This window comes from Monodelphis domestica, chromosome 2 (genome assembly GCF_027887165.1).
Source record: "Monodelphis domestica isolate mMonDom1 chromosome 2, mMonDom1.pri, whole genome shotgun sequence".
NCBI classification, from domain to species: domain Eukaryota; kingdom Metazoa; phylum Chordata; class Mammalia; order Didelphimorphia; family Didelphidae; genus Monodelphis; species Monodelphis domestica.
In genome coordinates this window covers 507,365,233-507,388,771 of record NC_077228.1, presented here as the reverse complement: position 1 = coordinate 507,388,771, position 23,539 = coordinate 507,365,233, and the positions used below count along the sequence as shown (strand labels likewise).

Genomic DNA, 23,539 nt, shown 5'->3' with positions numbered 1-23,539 from the left:
TCTCCCACTCCCAATCCAGAAGCCCAGGCTTCAAGGACTCTTGACTTTTTTGTATCATGGACCCTCTGGCACGATGAGGAAGCCTCTGCTCAGACCTCTTCTCAGAAGGTTTTAAAATGCATAGAATTTCCAAGAAAACCAATTATGTTGAAATAACTTTATAAAAAAGCTCTTGCTTTAGTCCCTCCTCTGCCCATAGCTTACCCTGTGACCTTGGGTAAGTTCCTTTCCCTCTCTGGGCTATCTTTTCCTCCTCGGAGAATTGAGCGGGTCAGTGCCAAATGCCAAAGGCAGATTGTTCCTAGAAAGGAGAACATAAGTCACGAATAAGGGCACAGAGGTGCATACACAGTGAGGAAATCAGCCTGACCGAAGGGTGCCCCAACACACTGCCCTGTCCTATTCTTCAGTCAAGAGCTGAGTGTGATCCCCTAATTTCTGTCCACATTCCTCTCTCCCAGCCACTTCTGGCTCAGTCTGGCTGGAAGAAGCCTATGCCATGGAGGTGCCCAGGCCAGAGGAGGATGGCACCTGAGGGGGCAGAGTTGGCACTCCAATCTATTTCTCTATTTGGCCCAAGAACAAAATGCCCATTGAAAGTGGGAATTCATTTTTGTTATAGCCTGCCAGCCAGGGAGCCTGGCTATTAGGAAGAAAGGAAAGAGAGATTTCTCTTTGGTGCCAGCCTTACCAGCTGCCTGGCACCAAGCTAAACTGAGCCAGGCTAGTACCATGTGACAGGAGTAACAGTTAAGGGCCTTAGAGGCAGCACAGTGGAGGAGAGAGCCCTGGATTCAGAGTCAGAGAACAGTGGTTCAAATCCTCCCTTTGCTACCAGGTTGCTCCTCTGTAAAATGAGGGGGGTGAGGTGGATGCCTGGTGAAGTCCCTTCCAGCTCTAAGCCTAGAAGACTTTGCTTTTTTACTGCCAGTTCTGCAAAATAAAGCATGTGGCTTTGAGCAGGCTTCTCTGAGCTTGTTTCCTCATCTGCCAAATTCAGGTCACAGATCCAGAGCTAGAAGGGACTTTAAAAGTAATCTAGTTGGCTCAGTAGATAGACAGCCAGGCCTGGAGGTGGGAGGTCCTGGGTTTAAATATGGCCTCAGACACTTCTCAGCTGGGTGACCCTGGGCAAGTCACTTAACCCCCATTGCCCAGCCCTTACTGCTCTTCTACCTTGGAACCCATACATAGTATGAGTTCAGACAGAAGCTAAGAGTAGGTTTTGGGGTGATTTTTTTTAATGATCTAGTGCCACACCTAAGTTACATTCCCCCCTGTTTTAAAGTAAAAATGTAGCTCAGGTGTGGCAAATTTTCCACCTGCACACTAGTCAGGGCAGCTAGGTAGTACAATGGAAAGAGAGTCAGGAAGACCTGGGTTCAAATCCATTCTCTGAAATTTCCTAGTTGTGTAACACTAGGACAAGTCACTTAACCTCCATTGCCCAGCCCTTATTGGTCTTCTGTCTTAGGGCGCATTCAAAGACAGAAAATAAGGGTTTAAAAATAATAATAATCTAGTCTAAACCCCAAATGATCTGCCCACAGTCCTACAGGGACTATCTGGCAGAGGTGGGATTTGAATTCAGAGCCAGTGGTTGCAAGTTGAACATTCCCAGGTCAGTGGCCTTTCCAAGACAACCCGCCAACTGGCCAGCAGACTTATCCACTCCACACACACTTAGGTATTAACTCATTGGGTTATCGATAGGATCAATGAAATAATGGGAACCAAAGGGACACGAGATGCAGGGCTGCATCATTTTCATCCAGCCAGCTTAAAGCCTCCAGCAGTTGCTGGTCCTCAGGCAGGAGGGCACAGTCGTTCAGGGATGCTCTCCATGGTCCACCTGGATGGGGCCAGAGTGGGATTGGGGGGAGGTTTGAGATTTTGTTCAGAATTTTTCAGACTTGACCCCAGGCAGTCTCTTTCCGGGGGGCCAAGGCTGGGATGTGCCCAGGACCTGAGAGGGTGACAGGGGGGCAGGCAGACAGCCCAAGGGGACATCGAGACAGCATGAGAAGCCTTGAACCCAGGGGAGCAGCCCTCCTTCATTCCCCACCTTCTTGAAGAAGGGGGGGGGTAATGTAGGTCTTTGGGGCCAGGCACAGCACTAATCCCCTATTAAAACTTGAAAGGGGCCGGGGCACCTCCTGGATAAACTCATTAACTTTTATGGGATAATAAATGGATCCCATTAAAATCTCATTCTCACTGTGCTTGGCCAGCTTAACCTCTCAGATCCAGGCAGCCAGTAAAGGTGGAGGAGGGCTGGGGGGAGAGAGGGGAGTGGGAACAAGGGTGGGGTCCCCCATTCTCAGTCACCCCAGGTTTAGCTTTCTCTCTGCAAATTTCTAGCCTTGGTTCTTTGTCCCCAACTTTCCTTTTTCTGATTCCTGAAATAAGCCAGGATCCTTCTTTCTCCTCTACAGAGAAGCCATAACTCTGGACTAATAGTGAAGAAAGGGGCTACCTCCAGGGCTCCATCACTTACTAGCCATAAGGGGCCTTTTGGAAGTCATTAAGTTCAGGTCTGTTTCCTTCTCTGCAAAACAGAGAAATTTAGGGTCAGGTAAGAGGCAGATACTTCCTAGCTGTGTGACCCTGGGCAAGTCACTTAACCCCCATTGCCTAGCCCTTACCACTCTTCTGCCTTGGAACCAGTACACAGTATTGATTCTAAGATGGAATATAAGGTTTTTTAAAAATGAAGAGTCCTAGAGGCAGCTAGGTGGTCGGGTAGGTAGAGCTCTAAGCTTGGAGTCAGGAGGACCTGAGTTCAAATTTGGCCTCAGGTCCTTCCTAGTTGTATGCCCCTGGGTCAGTCATTTCCCCCGTTTGTATCAATTTCCTCATCTGTAAGGTGAGCCGGAGAAAGAAATGACCAACCACTCCCAGGATCTTTGCCAAGAAAATCCCAGAAAGGGTTAGGAAGAGACAGATACATCTGAACAAGGGCTCAGAATAATTGACTTTCCAGGGGACGCCTAGCTAGGAAGTATCTAAGAGAGGATTCGAACCCAGGATTTGGAACCTCACCCCCCACACACTCCAAGTCTAGTCTTCCATTCACTACGCCATACTGCTTCCCAAAATTCTAAAGCTCCACTCCCTCTGCCACCCCAGAGATGAATAATGGGTTAACAGATCTGGGTGCATCCAAGGGGGAAACTGAGGCTCAGAGAAAGGAGCGTGCCCCCAATCACACAAGCAACAAGAAGCAATGATGAGACTTGAACCCAGTTTCTCTTGAGTCCTCATTCCAAATTCACAGTTCATTCCCCTGCGCCACATTCTCAAAGAATCTCAAAGAATCATGGGGCACAGATGAGGTTCGACGGTCCTAGGTCATACGGGCTGGGAGAATCCTCCATCATCTCCCTCCCCCTGACTCTCCCCCTCTGCCCACCTCTGAACCCGCCATCCATCCGTACTGGTCCAGGCTCTGGAGGAGAGTGAGGAGGGCAGCCCAGGTGTGCCCCCGGGAGTGCCCGCTGCTGGGTTGGGTGGGGAGAGGGAGGGGAGGTATATGGTGGGGTGCAGCGGGGGGAGCCCAGAGCAGGGAGGCAAGGAGAGAGCGAATTCACCAGGGAGGCATCCTGAATGGCTCATTAGCACTGATGAAAGCCTTTTTTCATTTAGTCTAAATACTTTAAACGGGCTCCCTCCCGTTAGTTATTTGCATAGCTTAAGCGCTAATGCAGAAGGAGGGCCAGGCTGGGAGGAGAGGGCGCAGGGACCGAAAGGAATCTGGGAGCAATTGGAGGGGCTGCCATTCCCCCATGAGCCCCCCGGACCTCGGGGGGAAGTGGGGAGCCCAAGCAGGGCCAGAGAGGGGCCAGGAGGAGACCGGGAGGGCAGGCAAACAATCCCCCAGCATTCTGACTACAAGTGGAGACGATGCAAATGAACACCCAAATTGGCAGGTCTGTTTTTGTTTTTGTTTTTGTTTTCTAGTCGGCAGCCTGTCTCTAGCCAGACTGCAGCACTCTCAAGTGGCATCCGTCCTAGGGGTTGTCTCAGGCCAACAGAACAGGGTGGCCATGATTTCTGGAACATTTAGAGGGCGCCGGGCACTGGGCTGGGCTCGGGGGGCCCCACACCGGTCAGCTGGGCAGCCAATAAGCATCCATCCAGCTTCTATGTGGCAGGCGCCCCTGAGACACCAGGAAAGGCTCAAAGAGAGTCCTTGCCTTCAAGGAGCTCACACTCGAGGGGGGAGTCCGTCAGTAACTCCAGAGAGGTGTAGCGTCGAGACAACTTTATACCAAATAAGAACAGACTGTTGTCACTAGACACACCTGAAGCGGAGACTAGAAGTGGAAGGGGCTGCCCGCCAAGGCAATCGAGAAAGGCCTGTTGCAGATGGCAGGATCTGGGCTCTCTGGAGCAAGACCCTTGAATGAGAAGGTTGGCCCAGGTCGGTGCCATCTCTAGTGCCGCAGGGGCACAGAGCTGGTGCCTGGAGAGTCCTTGATGCTTGTCAGCGTATCCCTGACTAAGGAAGGGACCAAGAAGTCCGGTTGTGTGGGAACACTGGAATCATGTCCAACACTATATTAAAAAACAGGAGAAGGGGGGCAGCTGGGTAGCTCAGTGGATAGAGAGCCAGGCCTAGAGATGGGAGGTCCTGGGTTCAAATCTGGACTCAGACACTTCCCAGCTGGGTGACCTTGGGCAAGTCACTTAACCTCCATTGCTAGCCCTGACCACTCTTCCACCTTGGAGCCAATACACAGTATTGACTCCAAGACGGAAGGTGAGGGTTAAAAAAACAACAACATGAGAAGTTCAGAGGACTTGGAGCTGGGGCAGAAGAAGAACATTTGGAGTGAGAACATGTGAGTTCAAATCCCAGCTTGAATAGTACGAATTATACCTCAAATCCCCTCTGGACCTCAATTTTTCCATCTGTAAAATGGGGAAAGAGCAGATTATCTCTAAGGCTCTAACCTAGTTTAAAAAAAAGGAGTGTCCAAAGACAGCAGGAGGAGTTGGGTCATGGCTCCAGAGAATAGTGGGTACCATCTTCCTAGTCACTCAGACTCGCCATATTGATATCATCCTCAGCTCCTCCTTCTCACTCGCCCCACATATCCAGGCTGGGGCCAAGTCTTATCATTTCTGTCTTCATCAGAACATAGATAGATAGATAGATAGATAGATAGATAGATAGATAGATAGATAGATAGATAGATAGATAGATATCCTTTTTTCCTCTAATACTGCTTCCACTCTGGTTTAGACCCTCATCAGCTCCCAGAAGGAGAAATAGAAATGAGTATGAGCGCAGAGGAGTCAAGTGCCCACATGAGAGGGGTAGGGCATGTTAAAGGCTGAAAGAAACCCTCCGTGGCAGCTTCCAAAGAGCATATGGCCCTCCATGCTTTTTCTCTGCGCTGGGATTCCTTTCTGCTCTGTCCCACCCCCATACTGAGCTCCCTCTTCTCTCAAAGAGAGAAGCTAGAGGAGGGTTTCTAAAACATTGGGAACTGGCCTCAACAAAGCAGAGTGGGAGTCAAACCTGCCCCACTGCCCACAACAGAGCCAATGGTGCCTGGGAGAAGAGAATAGGGAAAAAAAAAGGCATGTGAGCCAGCCTGGCCAGAATTCTTCCATAACCCAGAATTCTGGGTTGGGGGGAGGCCTTAGGATATGGGATAACTCAAGACTGCCCACTGCCAATTTATACAAATTAAATTCTTCTTAAATTTTTCCTGAATCCATTTGGTTTCTGCTAGAAGGGGACCTGCAGAAGTCAAGGAAGTAGACATCGGCCCCTTATGCCCACCTGCCCCCTTGACCTCCCCTCCAGCTCTTGGCCCAGATCCTCCAAAGTGGCAGAGTGACCTGGTTGCAGCTTTCAGCTTTGGACTCACTCACTGCCACAGTCCTAGCTGCAGAGGTTGGGGCCTCCCTTAAGCTCAATGTGGGGCTCCCACTGAGGTCCCAGACCACACAATTGAGGGAGTCCCTCTTAGAAGAGATGGCATTTGCCAGGAACCCTGAAAGGAATGAGGGGTTCCAAGAAGGAGAGCATTTCAGTGATGGGACAGAGCCTTCATCATCAGGGGATAATGTAATCATCATTTCATTATCTCATTTGATGATGATAATACTAGTTAACATTTATGAAGTACTTCAGGGTTTGCATATATTATCTCATCTGATTCTTACAACGACCTATGCAGATGCTTTTATTGTCCCAACTTCTAGATAAGGAAACTGAGGCTGATGGGTTAATTGACTTGCCTAGGGTAACACAATTAGTGTCTGACGCAGGATCCTCTACACCACCACCTACTTGCCTCACAAAAGCATTTATTAAGTACTTACAGTAGCACAGACTGGAGTCAGAAGGACCTGGGTTCAAATCTGGCCTTGGATCCTTCCTAGCCATGTAACCCCCATTGCCTAGCCTTTGTCCTTCTGTCTTGGAATTGATGCTGACAGAACGTATGAGGGTTTGCGAAGTGTTTATTATGTGCCAAGCACTCCAATAAATTCTGGGAATACAAATAGAAAAACTGAGACAGTCTTTGTCTTTGAGAAGCTCACATTAGATTGGAGAGGGGGTGACATGCAGAAAGGAGGGCTCCTGTACATGTTCAGGTCATGGCAGACAGGAAGGATTTGGGCAGGGAAAGCTACAGGGCAGATGGCAAGGCCCAGAGGATATGGGGAGCAGAGAAGAGCAGAGCAGGTAGGTGTTCCCTTCCCAAGAGAATACTGAACTTCAAAGTTAGGGTGGAAAGTCTGAGATAGCTCCAGCAGAGGTGGAGATCTGGGGGTCAGCATCCAGTGGGCAGTGGGCATCTTGTGCCCGGTGGGACCTGGGAAGGAGGGTTTTGAGGGTGGATTGGGAAAGGGAAAAGCCACTGGCTCCCTTCAGGTGTGGCTGCTCTGCCCACTGGCAGTTGGAAACCAGTGAGGAGAAGGTCCCCAACTCCCCATCCTGGCAGCTGGTGGAGATGGCTGGCTCTGGGTCAAGGTAGGATGTAAGCTGCACCATAGAGGATGGAAATGTTTCTCTAGGAAGAGAGAAAGATACCCAGTGGAATTGCACATCGGCTATGGGAGGGGAGGGGAGGGGAGAGGGGAGGGAGGACTAGAAAATGATTTTTGTAACCAAGGAATAATGTTCAAAATTGATCAAATAAATAAAATTTTTAAAAAGAGAGAAAGGAAAAGGACATTCAACACAGGAGAAACAGAATAGGGAAAACGTGGAGCCAAGACAACGCCAGGCTTGTGAGCACTAAGTGGATTCCCTCTGAATAGAGGTAAAGGTTCTGGCTAGGGAGTCCTCAGAGATTAGACTAGGAAGATGTTTTGAGGCCATGGAAGGACCAAAGAATTTAGGCATTGTCCTTCCAGGAATGAGCTAGCAGCTCCAAATGGGCTTTTTCTTCTCCCTCTTCGGCTTCCATCTTCCTCCATCCCAGACTCTGAATTCCAACCCGTCTAGGGCCAAACCCACCCAAGAGACCCTAACTAAGCCCTTATTCCTGGGCAGTCTGATGCCTTCGGGGGGCCCTGAAGCTCTGGACCTTCGCTTCTCTTGCAGTACTCGCTAGCCCTGCCCAACCTTGCCCTTGCCATCTCTTGCCAACTAGTCCCCTAAACCTGCAATTTCCACCCCTACAAGTTGGTGCTCGTCAACCTCCTGTTCACGGCAGAGAAATCCGATCAAAGAATCTAAGAGTTGAATGAATGGGCGGTGAGTGAGGAAGAATTTGTTAAGCGTGTATTTCCTAGGCACTGTAGGGACATGAGACAAGATGTGTCGGACAGACTCTCTCCGCCTGCTTCCTCCTCCTTCCTCGATGGGTATCCAGGGCTTTGGCCATGAACTTGGGAACCCTGGGGCATGGGGAAGGAGAGCAGGCCTGATAGGCCTTCTTCACAAGTGAGGGCCTCTTTAATTGTGTCCTTTTGCACCCACATTCCCCAAACCCTCCCCCCAACTCCTAGAGAAATAATGTGTCTAGCAGAGATTACCTTAATGTCTCAAAACAGTAGGTGGTAACAGAGCTGGGACTCAGAAGCAGCTGATTGCCAAATCAATTTACTTGTTTGATACGCTATCTCGATCCCATTTAACCGAGGACTCATTCCTTCCTCCCCCCGAAACCCCCAAAGCAATCAGTGCAATTGACAGTGAAGAGAGGTGTCCCTTAGCTTCTGTACCGCCACATCATCCCTGGGCTTGCTGGGCACTGCCAGGGGGCCAGAAGAGTCGAATCTGGACCTCAGGGGCAAGGACTCCAGCGATGGGCAGCCCTAGGAGAGGCAGAGACCCCCCAGTAAAGCCATCTGATGCCAGAACCCCAGAAGCCACTGAGTTCCAAGCCCTCATTCTGCAGACAAGGGAATCGAGGTACAGAAATGTTAAGGAATTTTTGCAGAGACACGATGCTAATGAGTATCACAGAGGGACTGGAAGTCAGTTCCATCATGCCTTCTCCCTCCAGGGTCATCTCATTTCAGGGACCCCTTTACACCTGACAAAAACCCCACATGTATGACTGGGCTGGAATACATGGCTCTAAGGAATGACGAAAGGGAGGAGTTGGGAGAAAACTGGGAAGACTTGTATGAATTGATGTCAAATGAAGTGAGCAGAGCCAAGAGAACAAGAGAACAACACTGTGAAGGCAAATCGCTCTGAAGGACCTGAAAACTGATCACTGCAATGACCCGCCACAATTTCCAAAGACTGATGACTGAGAGGTGGTGGACTTGGGATGCAGGATGATACCTAGACCTTTGGGTCACGGCCAGCGTGACTACGCATAGATTTGTTTAAAAGGGGGTTTTCTTTTTTCTTAATTTTTTTTCTAACAGTGCAGAGAGGTAAAGAGGAGAGAAGCTAGATTTTTGCTCATTTAAAAAAATGAATTTAGGTAAAGTTTTCAAAATAAATTAATCTTTAATAGGTCACGCCAATTTTTAGCTTGCAGGAGACGTGCATGACGGGTGAGAGAGAGAGGTTATGTGTGCTACAAATGAGTCACTGGGCATAGCACCCCAAACCCGGGATGCCAGCCAGCCAACAGTCTTCACCTCCAGAGATGTAGGTGAAGGCCCGAAACCCAGAAGCACCATCTGTTGTCTTTACCTCTTCAACACTGATGAGAGAGAAGGGGCACTAGAGTACCATCTGCTCTTGGAGGTGACACATGAAGGCCAAGCCATGGCATCTTGTCAAGCTGTGTGCCAGCCAGAGGACACAAATCCGCTTGTTCTACCTGTGATCTCAGGAGGCCAAGGCATGCTCAGAGTTTTGGGGGGTGGGGTGGGGGTACCTGGGTATTTCCCTAGTCAAGAAAGCCAGATACCCCCATCACTCTCTCCTTTCATCCTTCCTTTCCCCCAACCCAGGCTGCCAAATTCTTCTTGGTTCTCCCTCCCCGGAGCTCCCATTCGCCAGGAATGTCAGAGCTGTTGTCCTCTCGAGAACAGAATGCTTGCCATCTGTCCAACCCCTCTCCCCTCTCTCCTTGCACCCGCCTGCCAATTCATGGGGTAGGTGTGAGCCTGCCCAGGGGCTGGCAGCCCCATTTTGAGACAAGCAGAGGACCTGATCGTCTCCTTCCAAAGCTGTATCGCCTCCATTCCCCTGCCTTGCTTCTGTTTTCCTGCCTGCCATCTCATTAGCTATTCATGGAACCATTTTGAAAAAGTCAGAGATCCAAAACAAAAAATAAATAAATCCCCTTCTTTGTCATATGAGGTAAGGTCTGGGTAACTTCTATCATCTGCATCCACAACAGGGGGACCCTGGAGGCAGAAGGTCCACCTGGACCACCAAAAGTTCATTTTCACTGACCTCATCCCTTACCCTCCTCCTGTGGCTGATCTACAAAAAAAAAAAGTATCTGAAGGGTCCTAGTGGACCATGAGCTGGGCAACCATCACTCAAGATAACATGGTCATCAAATATTCCAGGGAAAGTGATCAGAGAGGAAGTGGAAGTTTGTAATCATCTCTCTATCATACAGAATCCTCCCACTTGGAGTCCTGGGCACTCCATCGATGTATGACCTGCAGGCAACCTTTCCAGATCCTGGGACCTTCTCTATTTTCATTATCCCTCATTTATTCCATCTATAACTTCTTTATATCACGCTGTTTTCATGCTGTCGCCACCATTGAACTTGTGTGTGTTTTTTTTAACCCTTCCCTTCTGTCTTAGTATTGGCTCCAAGGCAGAAGAGCGGTAAGGGCTAGGCAATGGGGGTCAAGTGACTTGCCCAGGGTCACCCAGCTGGGAACTGTTTGAGGACAGATTTGAACCTAGGACTTCCCATCTCTGGGCCTGGCTCTGTAACCACTGAGCCACCCAGCTGCCCCCTATAGATATTACCTTTTAAAAAAAAACCCTTTTTTTTCCTTATTAACAACTCTAAGACAGAAGGGTAAGAGCTAGGCAATGGGGGTTAAGTGACTTGCCCAGGGTCACACAGCTGGGGAGTGTTTGAGGCCAGATTTGAACCTAGGACTTCCCATCTCTGGGCCTGGCTCTGTATCCACTGAGCCACCCAGCTGCCCCCTGTAGATATTACTTTTTTTAAAAAATAACCCTTATTTTTTTCTTATTAACAACTCTAAGACAGAAGGATAAGAGCTAGGCAATGGGGGTTAAGTGACTTACCCAGGGTCACATAGCTAGGAAGTGTCTGAGGCCACCTCTAAACCCAGATCCTCCCAACTCCAAGTCTAGAACTCTCTCCACCGAGCCCCCTAGCTGCCTCCATTTATAGAAGTCCTGCTAAGGTTTGGAAACAGTTGTGTTTAAATTGTTTCATGCGACTCTCACAATAACCCTAGGAGGCAAGGACTGTTGCTATTATCATTTCACTAAGGAGGAATCATCCGTGTCCCACTCCCAAGACTGGTATCTCAGCCCAAGACTTTGTGACTCCAAGCCTGGACTTCTCCAGGCTTGAGGGAGGTTCTTTGCCAGGGAAATCACTGGGCTGGTGCCATCCCCTGTTCCATAGCACCTGGCACATAATAAAGATAGTGGGCTGTGCTTGATCACATGGGTCGAGGGGGATAGGATTGGGGATATAGACTAAGCCGTCACCCTGGCGCAATTGTCAATAATATGGAAATAGATCTTGATCAATGACACGTGTAGAACCCAGTGAAATTGCTCATTGGCTATGGGAGGGGGCAGGGAGGTGAAGAGGGAAAGAACATGAATCTTGTCACCATGGAAAAATAGTCGAAATTAATTAAATAAATAACATGTTTCAATTAAAAATATCAAGATAGTTGGATGGCCGATAGATTTGTTCCTGCCTTGGTGCCGATCCACGGGGCATCATCAGCCCCAAGACCTATGGGAATGTGAACTCTTCTTCTTCTTCTTCTTCTTCCAGGAGTCTCCCCTGAAGCCCAGAACCTCGGCAGCACAGAGACAGACGGCGAGCCGACGGTGGCCCCCACACCGGAACAGCCAGAGGGAGGCGTCCACTTTGTCAGCACAGCCCCGACCCTGAAATTGCTCAACCATCACCCCCTGCTCGAAGAGTTTCTCCAGGACGCCCTAGAAAAGGAGGATGAGCTAAAACCGGGGCCCTTCCTCGGTCGAGGACCGGCCCCCTTCCAGCCCGATGCACCGACGCTCTTCATCCCCAGCCCTCTGGCTCATCTGGCCCACCGTGATGATCGCCCCATCTTTACCAACCCGACCCCAGCCATGGCTCCAGGGCCCCCCTACAGCCTGGGGAGGGACGGGGCTCAGAGTCCAGAGCCTGCCTGGCCTACTCTACCTGTTACAGCGGCCCCTCCACCAGGGCCCGGAGTAATGGCGCCATCTTTGGCCCAGGCGGATGTGCCCGTGACAGTCCCTCCCAGAAGCACATGGATGGTGACCCACGACGTGTCCATGGATCTGGCCCAGCCGTGGGTCCCAGACGTCGTGCCCCCTCAGGCCAGAGAACCAGGTACGGGGATACTGGCTGCTACTACCACTTCCGGGGATGATGAGGAGACCACCACCACCACCATCATCACAACGACCACCATCACCACCATGCAGCCACCAGGTCAGGCTTCACCTCGGGAGGAGGCAGGACGTCTTTAGAAAGGGCCACCTCTTGGACAAGGGCAGAGAGCTCTAACCCCAAGCTAGGCAGATTCCCCTGGGCGGGGGGATGGAGAGGAGGGAGAGAAGTAAACATTTATGGAGTGCCTGCTATGTGCCGGGCACTTCCCAAGCACGACTCTGAGAGGTGGGCACCATGATGACCCTTATGGTGCTGTTGAGGAAACGGAGGCCATCAGAAATGAAGCAGCCGTATTGGTTCCAAGGCAGAAGAGCAGGAAGGGCTAGGCAGTGAGGGTTGTGACTTGCCCAGGGTCCTACAGCTAGGAAGTATCTGAGGTCAGATTTGAACTCAGGTCTTCATGACTTCACACCCAATCCCCTACACCATCTAGTCGCTGCTATTAGAAGCAAAGCAGCATCCAATTGGTGGCCAAACCATTGGGTAATCATGAGATTCCCTTGAGATGACAGGGGCACTAACCACAGGGACTTGTTCATAAGAGCCATAAAACTCTAGGAGTGGGAAGCACAAGAGCCTCTCTCTAGTCTTGGGTGCATCCAAACCCTGCCTCATACCATTACTACCTATATGACCTTGGGTAAGTCATTCTCACTGAGCCTCAGTTTCCTCCCCAGGACAATAAAAGTTTGGACTTCTAGCTCTAGACAGAAGAGAGATGGGGTGATGGTGGTGGTGGTGGTGGTGATGACAAAGGCAATGGGAGTGCCATGTTTGAGATGATGGTGGTAGTGGTGGTGGTTGGCTCTCTGCTTAGGGACAAGACTGGGGACAAGCAGGAGCAACCTCCATAATCTGCACCACCTGTTCCCCTCGTCTCTCCGGGCTATCCCTGTAGGCCACGGGGCCCCTGGACCTTGGATGTTATCCACAAGACTACTCCTCCCCTTGGGCACAAGGAGCTGAAGCCACGGGGGCCCATCCTTCCCCCAGAGTTGACCTGAACGTAGGAAAACCCAGAGAAAGGAGCAGGCTGGCTTTCCTGGATAGCGATAGAAGAGGGAGGGATGTGCTGAGTCTCCTTTACTACCTTGTCTCTAATAAAATCTCCCAAGCAGCTCAGGGTAACCATGGGTTTCCTTTTGCCTCCAACTGGCATTTTAGCTCCTTGTAGCTGGAATTTCACAAGACCTCAGGGCTCTCTAAACTCTCCAGAAGGACCCAGTTCAGCTGAAGACAGCAGCCTGGATTGCTTCTACTATATTACTGTCTATCCTGGCTATGGTGTCGAGATTAAGGTGAGTTTTGGGGGTTCCCGGGACACTAAAAGGGGTTGGGGGCACAATTATTTATTAAGTACCTACTATGTGTCAGGCACTGTTCTAAGCACTATACATATATTATCTCATTTGATCCTCACAACAACTCTGAATGATAGATGCTATTATGGTCCCCATCCTACAGTGGAGGAAGCTGAGACAGGCAGAGATGTGGTGACTTACCCAGGGTCACAGTGCGAGGAAGTGTCTGATGTTGGTCAGATTTTTTTCAGCCTTACCTTCTGTTTAGAACCATATTAAATATTGTCAGAAGTCAAGAGTCAACAAGGGTTAAGTGACTTGCCCAGGGTCACACAATTAGGAAGCATCTGAATCCAGATTTGAACCCAGGACCTTCTGACTCCAAACTTGGCTCTCAATCCTCTGAACCACCTGGCTGCCACTATGATTTCATTTTTGATGCTACATTCCTCCTCCCCATTCCCCAGTTCAAGAATCATATAACATAGTTTTAGAGATGGAAGGGATTGTAAAGGTTCTCAGGTTCAACCTTCTCATTTAACAAGGAGGAAAATGATGAGATTTGGGTAGTCATTGGACTAAGGTCCCCTTGGCAATAAATGATGATGCTAGGATTTGAACTCAGGTCCTCCAACTCCCAATCCCATGCCCTTTCCATTGATCCATGCTGCCCCAACTCTGGAATCACAATGTCCCTACCAAGTTGATAACCAATGCCAAGCTGCTTAATCGATAAAACCTCAGTTTCCTCAATGGTAAAATGAAAGGGTTAGACTTTCATTTTTTTAATATGTTAACTAGTATCTTTTATTGTCAGACTTTCTTTGAGCAAATACAGAATTTTTCTTAAAGGCTTTGGTTGTCAAAAAGGCCCCAAATGGCTTTCATTTAAATTCTCTTAATGCACAGATTCATCTTGGTTGATGCAAATTTGCCTTGTATTACAACTTTTTCATATAAAAATAAATGTCCCAAACCAGATTTTTTTTCTGGTGAGAATTACGGGCTTATTTACAGATGTGTGTCAAGACCCCTATTAAGAAATTGGGATAATGGATTTTTAAAAAATTAAAACAACTCAGTATAATTTCATGCTCCTTTAAAAGATCGCTTCCATTTTAGAAGAGTTTGACCTTGTTTCCCCCAACCCCAACAGGGTGCTTTTGTCATTTCCAGCCAGTTTTATAAGTTTAGTGTCCTTGAGAGTAAGATTTAATATTTAAAACTTTGGTAAACTAAAGATCCCCCACATATGGCATGGACTTAATATGGCATTGAAAATTGCATTTCTGCATAAGGGTAATCTATAAATATGATTTTCCTCATAGGCTCCCTACCGGTATAAAATACAGCAGATACAGAACGCAGACTCGCTACATAGAAAACAAAACTGTCAAATGCGGTTTGGAAATACAGTAAAGACATAAGAAAATCCAGGCTTCTGATTTATTAATTTATAAAGTAACCTTTGGGGGTCCCTTCCATCTTGAGGATCAATGGTCCTACCATCCCACTCTTTTGGAAACAAAACAGATTTCTGTTCATTCATCTTAGAGGGGCCAAATCCCAATGCCCCAAGCCGTAGAGTGCTGAGAGAGGGGGCATAGGAAAGGTGGCTCAATTAGCTTTGAAAATTAGAGGGAGGATTTTAGGTGCAATGGTTGAGGCTGGGTGGGGTGGGATGGGAGAGGAAGGTCCAATCAGGCATCTGATCACCCCCCTTCTCCCAAAGAACACAGGTCATTCCTCTTTTGAGGCCAAGTCCCACGATCCTGTTGCTGCTGCCTGAAAGGGTAATTAGTAGCAGGGGTTACCCAGACACCCCCTCCCAACACAAGCCATTAACACTCAGTGCCGCTTAATTAATGTAATTAATGTAAAATCATCACCTAATGAGAGGTGGCACTGGCTCTGGCTCTCTGGGTGGAACAAGCCAGCTGCAGGTGTGGGGGAAGGGACAGAGAGCCAGGGCCAATCTCCTTCCTCCCTGATAATCCATCCCCAAATGAGCACACTCTGAGACCCCTTCCTTCCCCCATTGGATGCTGGGCAGCAAAAAGCGCCAGCACCCATTCCTAAAGCAGGAGCAGCCGGGGCTCTACCCAGCACCTTCCCTGTCTCCTGTGGCATGGGTATAGCGAGCCCCCCCCCCAAGTGGCACATACATCGGTACGTGTCTGAGTGCGGTACACATTTTTCGTCAGGATGCAAAAGCTGTTACTAGGCAACAACAAAATTAAGAACTACCACATCCCCCAGACTGGTATTTCTAAAATGCCAAGCAGAAGCCCACTCCCCCACTCCTCCATCTCCTGCCTTTCCCCCCTTCCTCCTGTTGAGAAGTCCATGACAAGGATAGGCACGAGGCCAGCGATGGCTGAGACCTTCTCACAAGGGAGGGGATTCGTAGGTTGAGGATGGAGGACAGAGAAGCAAGATGGGAATTAGAACAGAGCCATCGGGTGACGTGGCTTTCGGAGGTGACCACTTGTGTGACCCTGGTGGAGCAAATCCCTCTAAGCCTCAGCTTCCTAAGCTGTAAAATGAGGAGGGGGGTTTAGATCAAGAGTTCTTAACCTGGAGTCTGTGAACTTTGTCAAAAATATTTTGAGAGGGCAAGTAGGTGGCTTACTATAGGCAGCAGGAAGTTGAAGTTGGGGAGCCCAGTGGTGGATGGGGCCTAGGCACCAGCAACCTACACTAAAAGAAATGAGGGGCAGCTAGGTGGCACGGTGGATAGAGCACCAAGCTTGGAGTTGGAAATATCTGGGTACAAAACTGGCTTCAGATACCTCCTAGCTGTGTGACCCTGAGCAAGTCACTTAATCCCAATTACCTAGTCCTAGTCCTTCTGTTTTAAAAGTTGTTGCTAAGGAAGGGGAGGGAGGGAGGGAGGGGAAGAGAGGGAGATAGAACAAAGAGAGAGAAACAACAAAAGAGAGAGAAAAAGATAGAGAGGGAAGGAGGGAGAGGGAGAGAGGGAGAGGGAAAGATGGAGAGGAAGAGAGGGAGGGAGAGATAGAAAAACAGAGAAAGGAAGAGAGAGAGGAAAAGAAAGGGAGGGAGATAGAAACAAAGAGAGAGAGAGAGAGAGAGAGAGAGAGAGAGAGAGAGAGAGAGAGAGAGAGAGAGAGAGAGAGAGAGAGAGAGAAATTGAGAATGAAACTCTGTCTGGCAATAACATCTCTCCTTGTATCCCTCATAGTACATAGTTGGGAGAGAGAGGGCATTTTTGTGATATATTCCCTCCCTCCTTTTTCTTTTTTTTTCTTTTCTTTTTCCTCACGCCCTCAAGGCTGCCCGAGACATCTACCTGTACAATCACCCCATATAATAAAACACAGAAAAATATAGCCTATCATAAAGAATACGTGACTAGGAGTCTGAAGGATGGGATTAAATCCCACCTCTTACAGAAACTAGGGATGTGACCTTGGGCAAGTCACAGTCTCTCAGAGGCAACTCTCCAAGATTATAAATTAAAAACACTATAACAGTAATTTGCACTGGCAAAGTTTTCTGGAAGATTCCTACATAAATGAAACCATAGTTCTAGAATAATAATATAATAATAAATCATATTTCTATAACATTAATAAGCCTTACACAAAAGCTACTTGTGTTATCGTGGCAGTCAGCCCCAGTTGGAACAAATTTCAGAGGTACATGTACTACAGATGGGGTAGCCATGACTCTGCCCCAAAAAGACGCACACTTCAGGCCGGGCGAGTGTTCTCTTCTTGGTTCTCTCCTGTGCTTCATGCATCATCTGCCAGTGATGGCCCTAGAAGGGTTGAGGGAGAGGTTGTAGCCCTGGAGAGGTTGTTGAGAGTGTTGACAGAGGACAGGAGTGAGAAGTAAGCAGGGGGCTCCTCTTCCAGAGAAACCAGACAGGATGAGCTGCAGAGCTTCAGGGACCTCATTCAGGGGAATCAGTTAAGGACTTGCCCCAACTAAAACTAAAACCCTACTTAAACATCTCTCATTTTACACCAGGATGGAAGCCCCAGGAGGATGCTGGGGTCCTGGAAATTCCCCTCTCCCTTCACCGTTTAAGGCACAACCTCTGAGGACCCAGTTTCCTGGGAATTATATTTAATAACTGTCCCCCCAATTCTACTCATTCTTCATTTATCGACTGGTACATGGTATGTATAGAAGTAGCATAGTGGATAGAGCTGGCCCCAGAGTTCAAGCCCTGGATTGTCTTTTAAACCTTTACTTTCTGTCTTAGAATTCATACTATTTCATTGTTGGTTCCAAGGCAGAAGAGCGGAATGGGCTAGGTAATTGAGGTTAAGTGACTTGCCTAGGGTCACACAACTAGGAAGTATCTGAGCCAGCTTTGAACCCATAACCTCCCATTTCCAGGTCTAGTGCTCTAGCTACTGATCCATCTAGCTGTTTCAGGTTAAATCTTGTCTCTGACACATGCCAACTTTGGTGCCCCTGAATATGTAACACCCTCTCAGTGGCCCAGGCAACCCTCTAAGATTATAAGCCCCAGAGGAGGTATCCAGCTGGGTTAGGAAAGGAAGTTTCCTTCCTGGGAGTTCCCACACTAGTAAAAATCACAAAACTAAGAGAAACAGACAGACAGACAGACAGACAGACTAAGAGACAGAGACAGAAAGAGAGCAGGAAGGGAATTTACATCTTATCTAATCCAACCCCTTCATTTTACAAAAGGGGCAACTTCTAGAGCAGATTAGTTCAGAGTAGTAGTTTAGAGTAAGGAAATGGCCCAAAGAACATAGGTAATCAATAAATGAGCTGGAATTTTAACCCAGAATTCTTGGTTTCCTGTCCCATATTATTTGCACTTTGGCACATCTAAACATCTCCCTCCCCTTGAATCTTTCCATCCCTAGACCTAGACAGACCCTTGGGGATATCTTCCCCCAAGGCTCCTGGGCAACTAAGGGTTGATGGTACCCAGAATCCTTGGGTACCCATTGTCTTTTGAAGAATTGGCACCAAGGTGGTAAGGGCAAGGAAAGCCATGGGGCCTCCATACAGGGATAGGGCTGAACCCACAGGCTGCTGGAAACTCTTTGGTCATAATTAGCGAGGAAATCAGATTCTCTCCAGACAGGCAGGCATCAGGGTATCATCCTGGCATATTAGCAAAGCTGCTTTCCTGAGGCAAGAGAGGAGAGTCCAAACCCATAGGTTTCTAGAGGGTATGGTGGGAGGTTGGGTGAACACCAGCCCTCAGCAATACCCAATGCCAGTCCCATCCCATTTTCCTTACTAGGGGGCAGCTTGGTGACACCTCTTACCCCATGATTGTGATTTCCCCTTTAGAGGCTACAGTTCCATCTTCATGCCAGGGCCAGGTGCCCACCCCCTCCTCATGCTTGGCATTCCAAAAACGTGCTCGGTGCCGGCTCCCTTCCTCTACTTGGCTGGGTTCTGAGGCCATCTGGCAGCCTGGATGCAGCTGCCCAGATCTCTCTACCCTCCCACCCTTTTCCCTCTTGGCTATGTTTGCCCCCACATACTGCAGGTGGCACCATTGGCATGCTGTGTTCATGCACTAGGCAGGATGCCAGCTGGATGCTAGGGTCTGTCTTAGCCCATCCTGTGGAAAAAGGCCTCTCCCTCCAATCAATAGTTCACAACATCATGGATCTAGAGCTGGAATGGACCTCAGAGTTCATCTTATCCAGTCTGCTCATTTCACAGATGAGGAAACCACAGTCAGAGAAATGAAGTCATTCACCTAAGGTCACACAAGTAAGAAGGGTCAGAGGTAAGATCTGAACTCTTCAGTTCCTCTGATTATAGAGCTAGTTCCTTTTACTTTCTTATGCTATGTTCCAGCCCATTATTTTTTTAAACCTTACCTTTTGTCTTAAAATCAGAAGAGCAGTAAGGGCTAGGCAATGGAAATTGGACAGTCACCCAGCGAGGAAACATCTGAAACCAAATTTGAACCCAGGATCTTCCATCTCCAGATCTGGCTCTCAATCCACTGAGCCACCTAGCTGCTCCCATTTGAGCCCATAATTGATGATTCTTTGGGTCCATCATCTAATCAGTTCCAAATCCTCTTAACCATCAAGCCCACATCTCTTTGCTTTGTTCCTAAGGATTGAAGATGAGGCTCTGGGAGGAACTGTTGAAGTCCTGAGATACTCTGACTAGTATTTCCCTGTTTTGGTAGACTAGTCCCTGACCAAAAGGAAAAAGAGGTTAGTCTGGCGTATCTTGGGGATGCTGCTGCCTTGAAGACACACCTAAGGACCTAAAATAAGGATGAAGCAAATCTGACAATCCTAGTAGAATCCCTAGCCTCCTGCCTCCCACACCCCTATATACTTCTCACTCCAAGATACCCCCATTCACCTTCTCCAAGACAAGGGGATCCTGACTCTCTTCTCCTCTACTCAGACAATGAAACCCTTCTAGTAGCACTTTACCCTCAAAAGTGGCAATGGCCCCAATCTGGGTGAGTTGATGGCCTCCCCTCAACCTCAATCTTTGGATACCAATGACTTATGTAGCTATAAAATGGCAACATTGCTAATCCAATATTGATAGCTTTGAAAAGGTACCAGGTGCAATGGAAAGCATGATAGACTCAATCAGGAAAGTTTCAAGTTCAAATCCCACCTTTGTCCCTAATTGTGTGACCAGAAAAATCTCTTTAAACTTCTCTGAACCACAGCTTCCCTATTTGTAAAATCAATATGATACCTGTTGTTATAATAATAATAATAATAATAAACATAAACATTTATATAATGATTGGGTATCTAGGGGAACGGTGGATAGAGAGCTTACCTGGAATCAAAAAGATTCATCTTGCCCAGTTAAAATCTGGCCTCAGACACTTACTAGCTGTGTGACTGTGACCCTGGACAAGTTGCTTAACCCTGTTTGCCTCAGTTTCCACAGCTGTAAAATGAACTAGAAAAGGAAATAACAAAGCACTCCAGTTTCTTTGTCAAGAAAACCCCAAATGGGGTAAGGAAAAGGCAGACACAACTGAAAATGACTAAATAAACAACAGATAGTGCTTGAAGGTTTGTAGAGTGCTAAATGTATGTTTTCTCATCCGATCCCCACAACAATCCTGAGATGTTGGGGCTACTATTATCCCCATTTTATAGATGAGGAAATTGAGGCTAAGGAAGGATAAAGTCAACAGGCTAGAAAAGAGCAAATGACTGGCCCAGGATCTCACATCTAATAGTTGTATAAAGGCAGGAATTGAACTTGGGTCTCCCTGACTCCTAGGACAGTCCCATCTCCACTGTGCTATCCAGATGCCATAAGACTGTAGTATTCCCCTCAGTGTGTTGCTAGATAGGGCTCGCTGTATTATAAATTTCTTGAAGGCCAGAACCATGTGGATTTTACCTTTATATCTCCAGCTTGTAGTAATACTACCTTTACAAGCACACAGCAGGTACTTAATAAATGCTGTTTGGATTAAATTAAATTCCCAATGAATGAGACAGTGCATGGAAAGCACTATTTAAATGACAAATATTAATATATTATTAGCTCAAATCCCAAGCCTGGGCCATAGAGCTGTCATCGAAACATGATGCTCCTTAAGGGCAGGGACTGTCTTTGATCTTTCTTTGTATCCCCAGCACATAGCACATTGCTTGGCATACAATAAATGTTTAATAAACACTAACTGATTAGACAACTAGGTGGTACAGTGAATAGAGTGCCAGGTTGGAGTCAGGAGGACCCAAGTTCAAATCCAGTCTTTGACAATTACTAGCTGTGTGACCCTGGGCAAGTCATTTGAACCCTGTCTCAGTTTCATCTGCAAAATGTATATAATAGTAGCATCTACCTCCCAAGTTGTTATGAGGATCAAATAAGATAATTGTTAAGCTCTTAGCTCAGTGCCTGGCACATAGTAAGAGCTAGATAAACATTAGCTATTGTTATTATGGTTTCTGGATTAATTGATTGACTATTGGATCAGGCATAGGCCAGGAGATCTGATCTTGCCCTATCTTGTCTGTTTCCTGGAATGGAGCTGTTCACAGGAAGGGGTTCTAAGAGAGACATCACAGTAATAGAAGTCCAATTCAATTCATGGAAAAATCATATACATCCCAGGCTCATAGATCTAGAACAAGAAAGTGCTTAGAGCCCATCCCATCCAACTCTTTCATTTTATATGTGAGTAGATTGAAGTTGAGAGAGGTTAAGAAATTTGCCCAATCTCACACAGTTTCTAAGTAAGATTCTAACCCAGAGCTTTTGCCTTCAAATCCTACACTCTCCCACAGAACCATGCCTCTTGCCATGTTCCAGAAAGTCTGGTAGACACTGAGAATATAGAACCAGAAACTAAACCATCCCTGCCCTCAAGGACTTAACATTCCACTGAGCAATAAATCTGGAGTCGTTAGCCCTGGGTTCCAATCTTGGCTTTCCCACTTACTGTTTTTATGTACTTGAGTAAATTGCTTCCCCTTAGTTTCCTCCTCTATAGAATGAGGAACTTGGACTTGGATCCAAAGCCCCTTTCAAATTTCTGAGCCTGTGAGATGGATGACAAGCCATCTCAGTGTTGGTCTTAGCCTATCAGGCACAAACAGTAGCTGTGAATCACCCAGAAACTTGACAGGCATCAAATAACATCCTTCTGGGCCTAAGAAGATCTTTTAAAAACTCTTTTCTTCTCTTAGAATATATACTATCAATTCCAGAGCAGAAGAGTGGTAAGGGTTAGACAACTGGGGTTAAGTGACTTGCCCAGGGTCACATAGCTAGGAAGCATCTGAAATTATATTTGAACCCCAGACCTCCTGTCTCCAGACCTGATTCTCAGTTCACTGAGCCACCTATCTGACCTGTCTAAGTAGATCTTAAGGAAATAGGGAATCCAAGGCTTCCCTCTCCCTCCCAGGAGAATGAATCCCAGAGGACTGAATCTGTACTCCTTGGGGCTGACTTGATTATCCCTACCCCAGCACAGTTCTGAGGTGGAGGGAGAAGATCCCCTTGCTTCCTCCTTCCCTCTTCAGCCTCCTCAGCCTCTCCCCTCCCTCTGCTCCCAAGTTGGGCAGCCACCTCATCAGCAGCCCTGAGACAGCCAAGCCCTGAACAGAGCTGACATTTCAATCTGTCTCTGGAGCCTTTCAGACTGCTGTAAATTGCCTCAAGACTTCACCACAGCCCCATCCTCTGTACTCCCTCCTCCCCATCCCCTACCCCCATCAGGCCTGGCTCTCTGACAAGTGACAGATTTTAGGCTAGCAAAGTGACAGACCTAGTCAGGGGTGTGAGAAGTGACAGAGATGACCAGGGCAGGACTTGACCCTGCCCCATAAGAGAAGGGACACACTTGCAGCCCTGTAAACACAAAGAAAACCCCCCACTCCCACCCTAGGCATGGTCTGACACCATCTTGACTTCTAGGAGGCTCTACTGTACATCAGCATCCTCCCCACCCAATACCAGGGCCTAACAATGATGGATTGGCACAAGATCAGAGAAGGGAAGCTGGAAGAGAATCTCAAGGCCATTTAGTCATTGTATACAGGAGAAAGCCAAGGCCTAAAAAATTGAAATGATTTGCCCAAGGTTATATAGGAAAGAAGGATTCAACCCCAGGTCCTCCGACTTCAGAACCTGATTCAATTGCACCATCTTAACCCTTGATAATCAAGGTACCAATTTGGCAATTCCTGGGCCTCATTTCATTTCCTGAAGCTTTCAGTCTTGGGAAATCCATCAATATCTCCTGAGAAGAAAGCAACTCAGGAGCAGCTAGGTAGTATAGCAGATAGAGTGCTAGGCATGGAGTAGGAAGGACCTAGGTTGAAGTTTGGCCTTAGACACTTCCTAGCTGTATGACTGTGGGCAAGTTACTTAACCCCAATTGCCTAACCCTTGTCATTTTTCTGGAAAGGAAAGGAAAGGAAAGGAAAGGAAGGAAAGGAAAGGAAAGGAAAGGAAAGGAAAGGAAAGGAAAGGAAAGGAAAGGAAAGGAAAGGAAAGGAAAGGAAAGGAAAGGAAAGGAAAGGAAAGGAAAGGAAAGGAAAGGAAAGGAAAGGAAAGGAAAGGAAAGGAAAGGAAAGGAAAGGAAAAGGAAAGGAAAGGAAAGGAAAGGAAAAGTAATGAAGGAAGGAAGGAAGGAAGGAAGGAAGGAAGGAAGGAAGGAAGGAAGGAAGGAAGGAGGAAGGAAGGAAGGAAGGAAGAAAAAGAAAGAAAGGAAAGAAAGAAAGAAAGAAA

The 23,539-nt window shown here is 47.7% G+C and overlaps 1 protein-coding gene across 4 annotated transcripts in view; it reads left to right on the top strand.

The window, feature by feature from the left end:
* SEZ6 (seizure related 6 homolog) overlaps window positions 1-23,539 on the top strand; it is an 85,236-nt gene that overhangs the window by 28,349 nt on the left and 33,348 nt on the right. For 2 of the 4 annotated variants that reach the window (XM_056819545.1, XM_056819544.1), the window contains exons 2-3: window positions 11,394-12,062; window positions 13,188-13,321. In XM_056819545.1, the coding sequence (XP_056675523.1) occupies window positions 11,394-12,062; window positions 13,188-13,321 (803 nt within the window). The remainder of the gene's footprint in view (window positions 1-11,393; window positions 12,063-13,187; window positions 13,322-23,539) is intronic. The other 2 variants (XM_056819547.1, XM_056819546.1) reach the window with 1 other exon arrangement.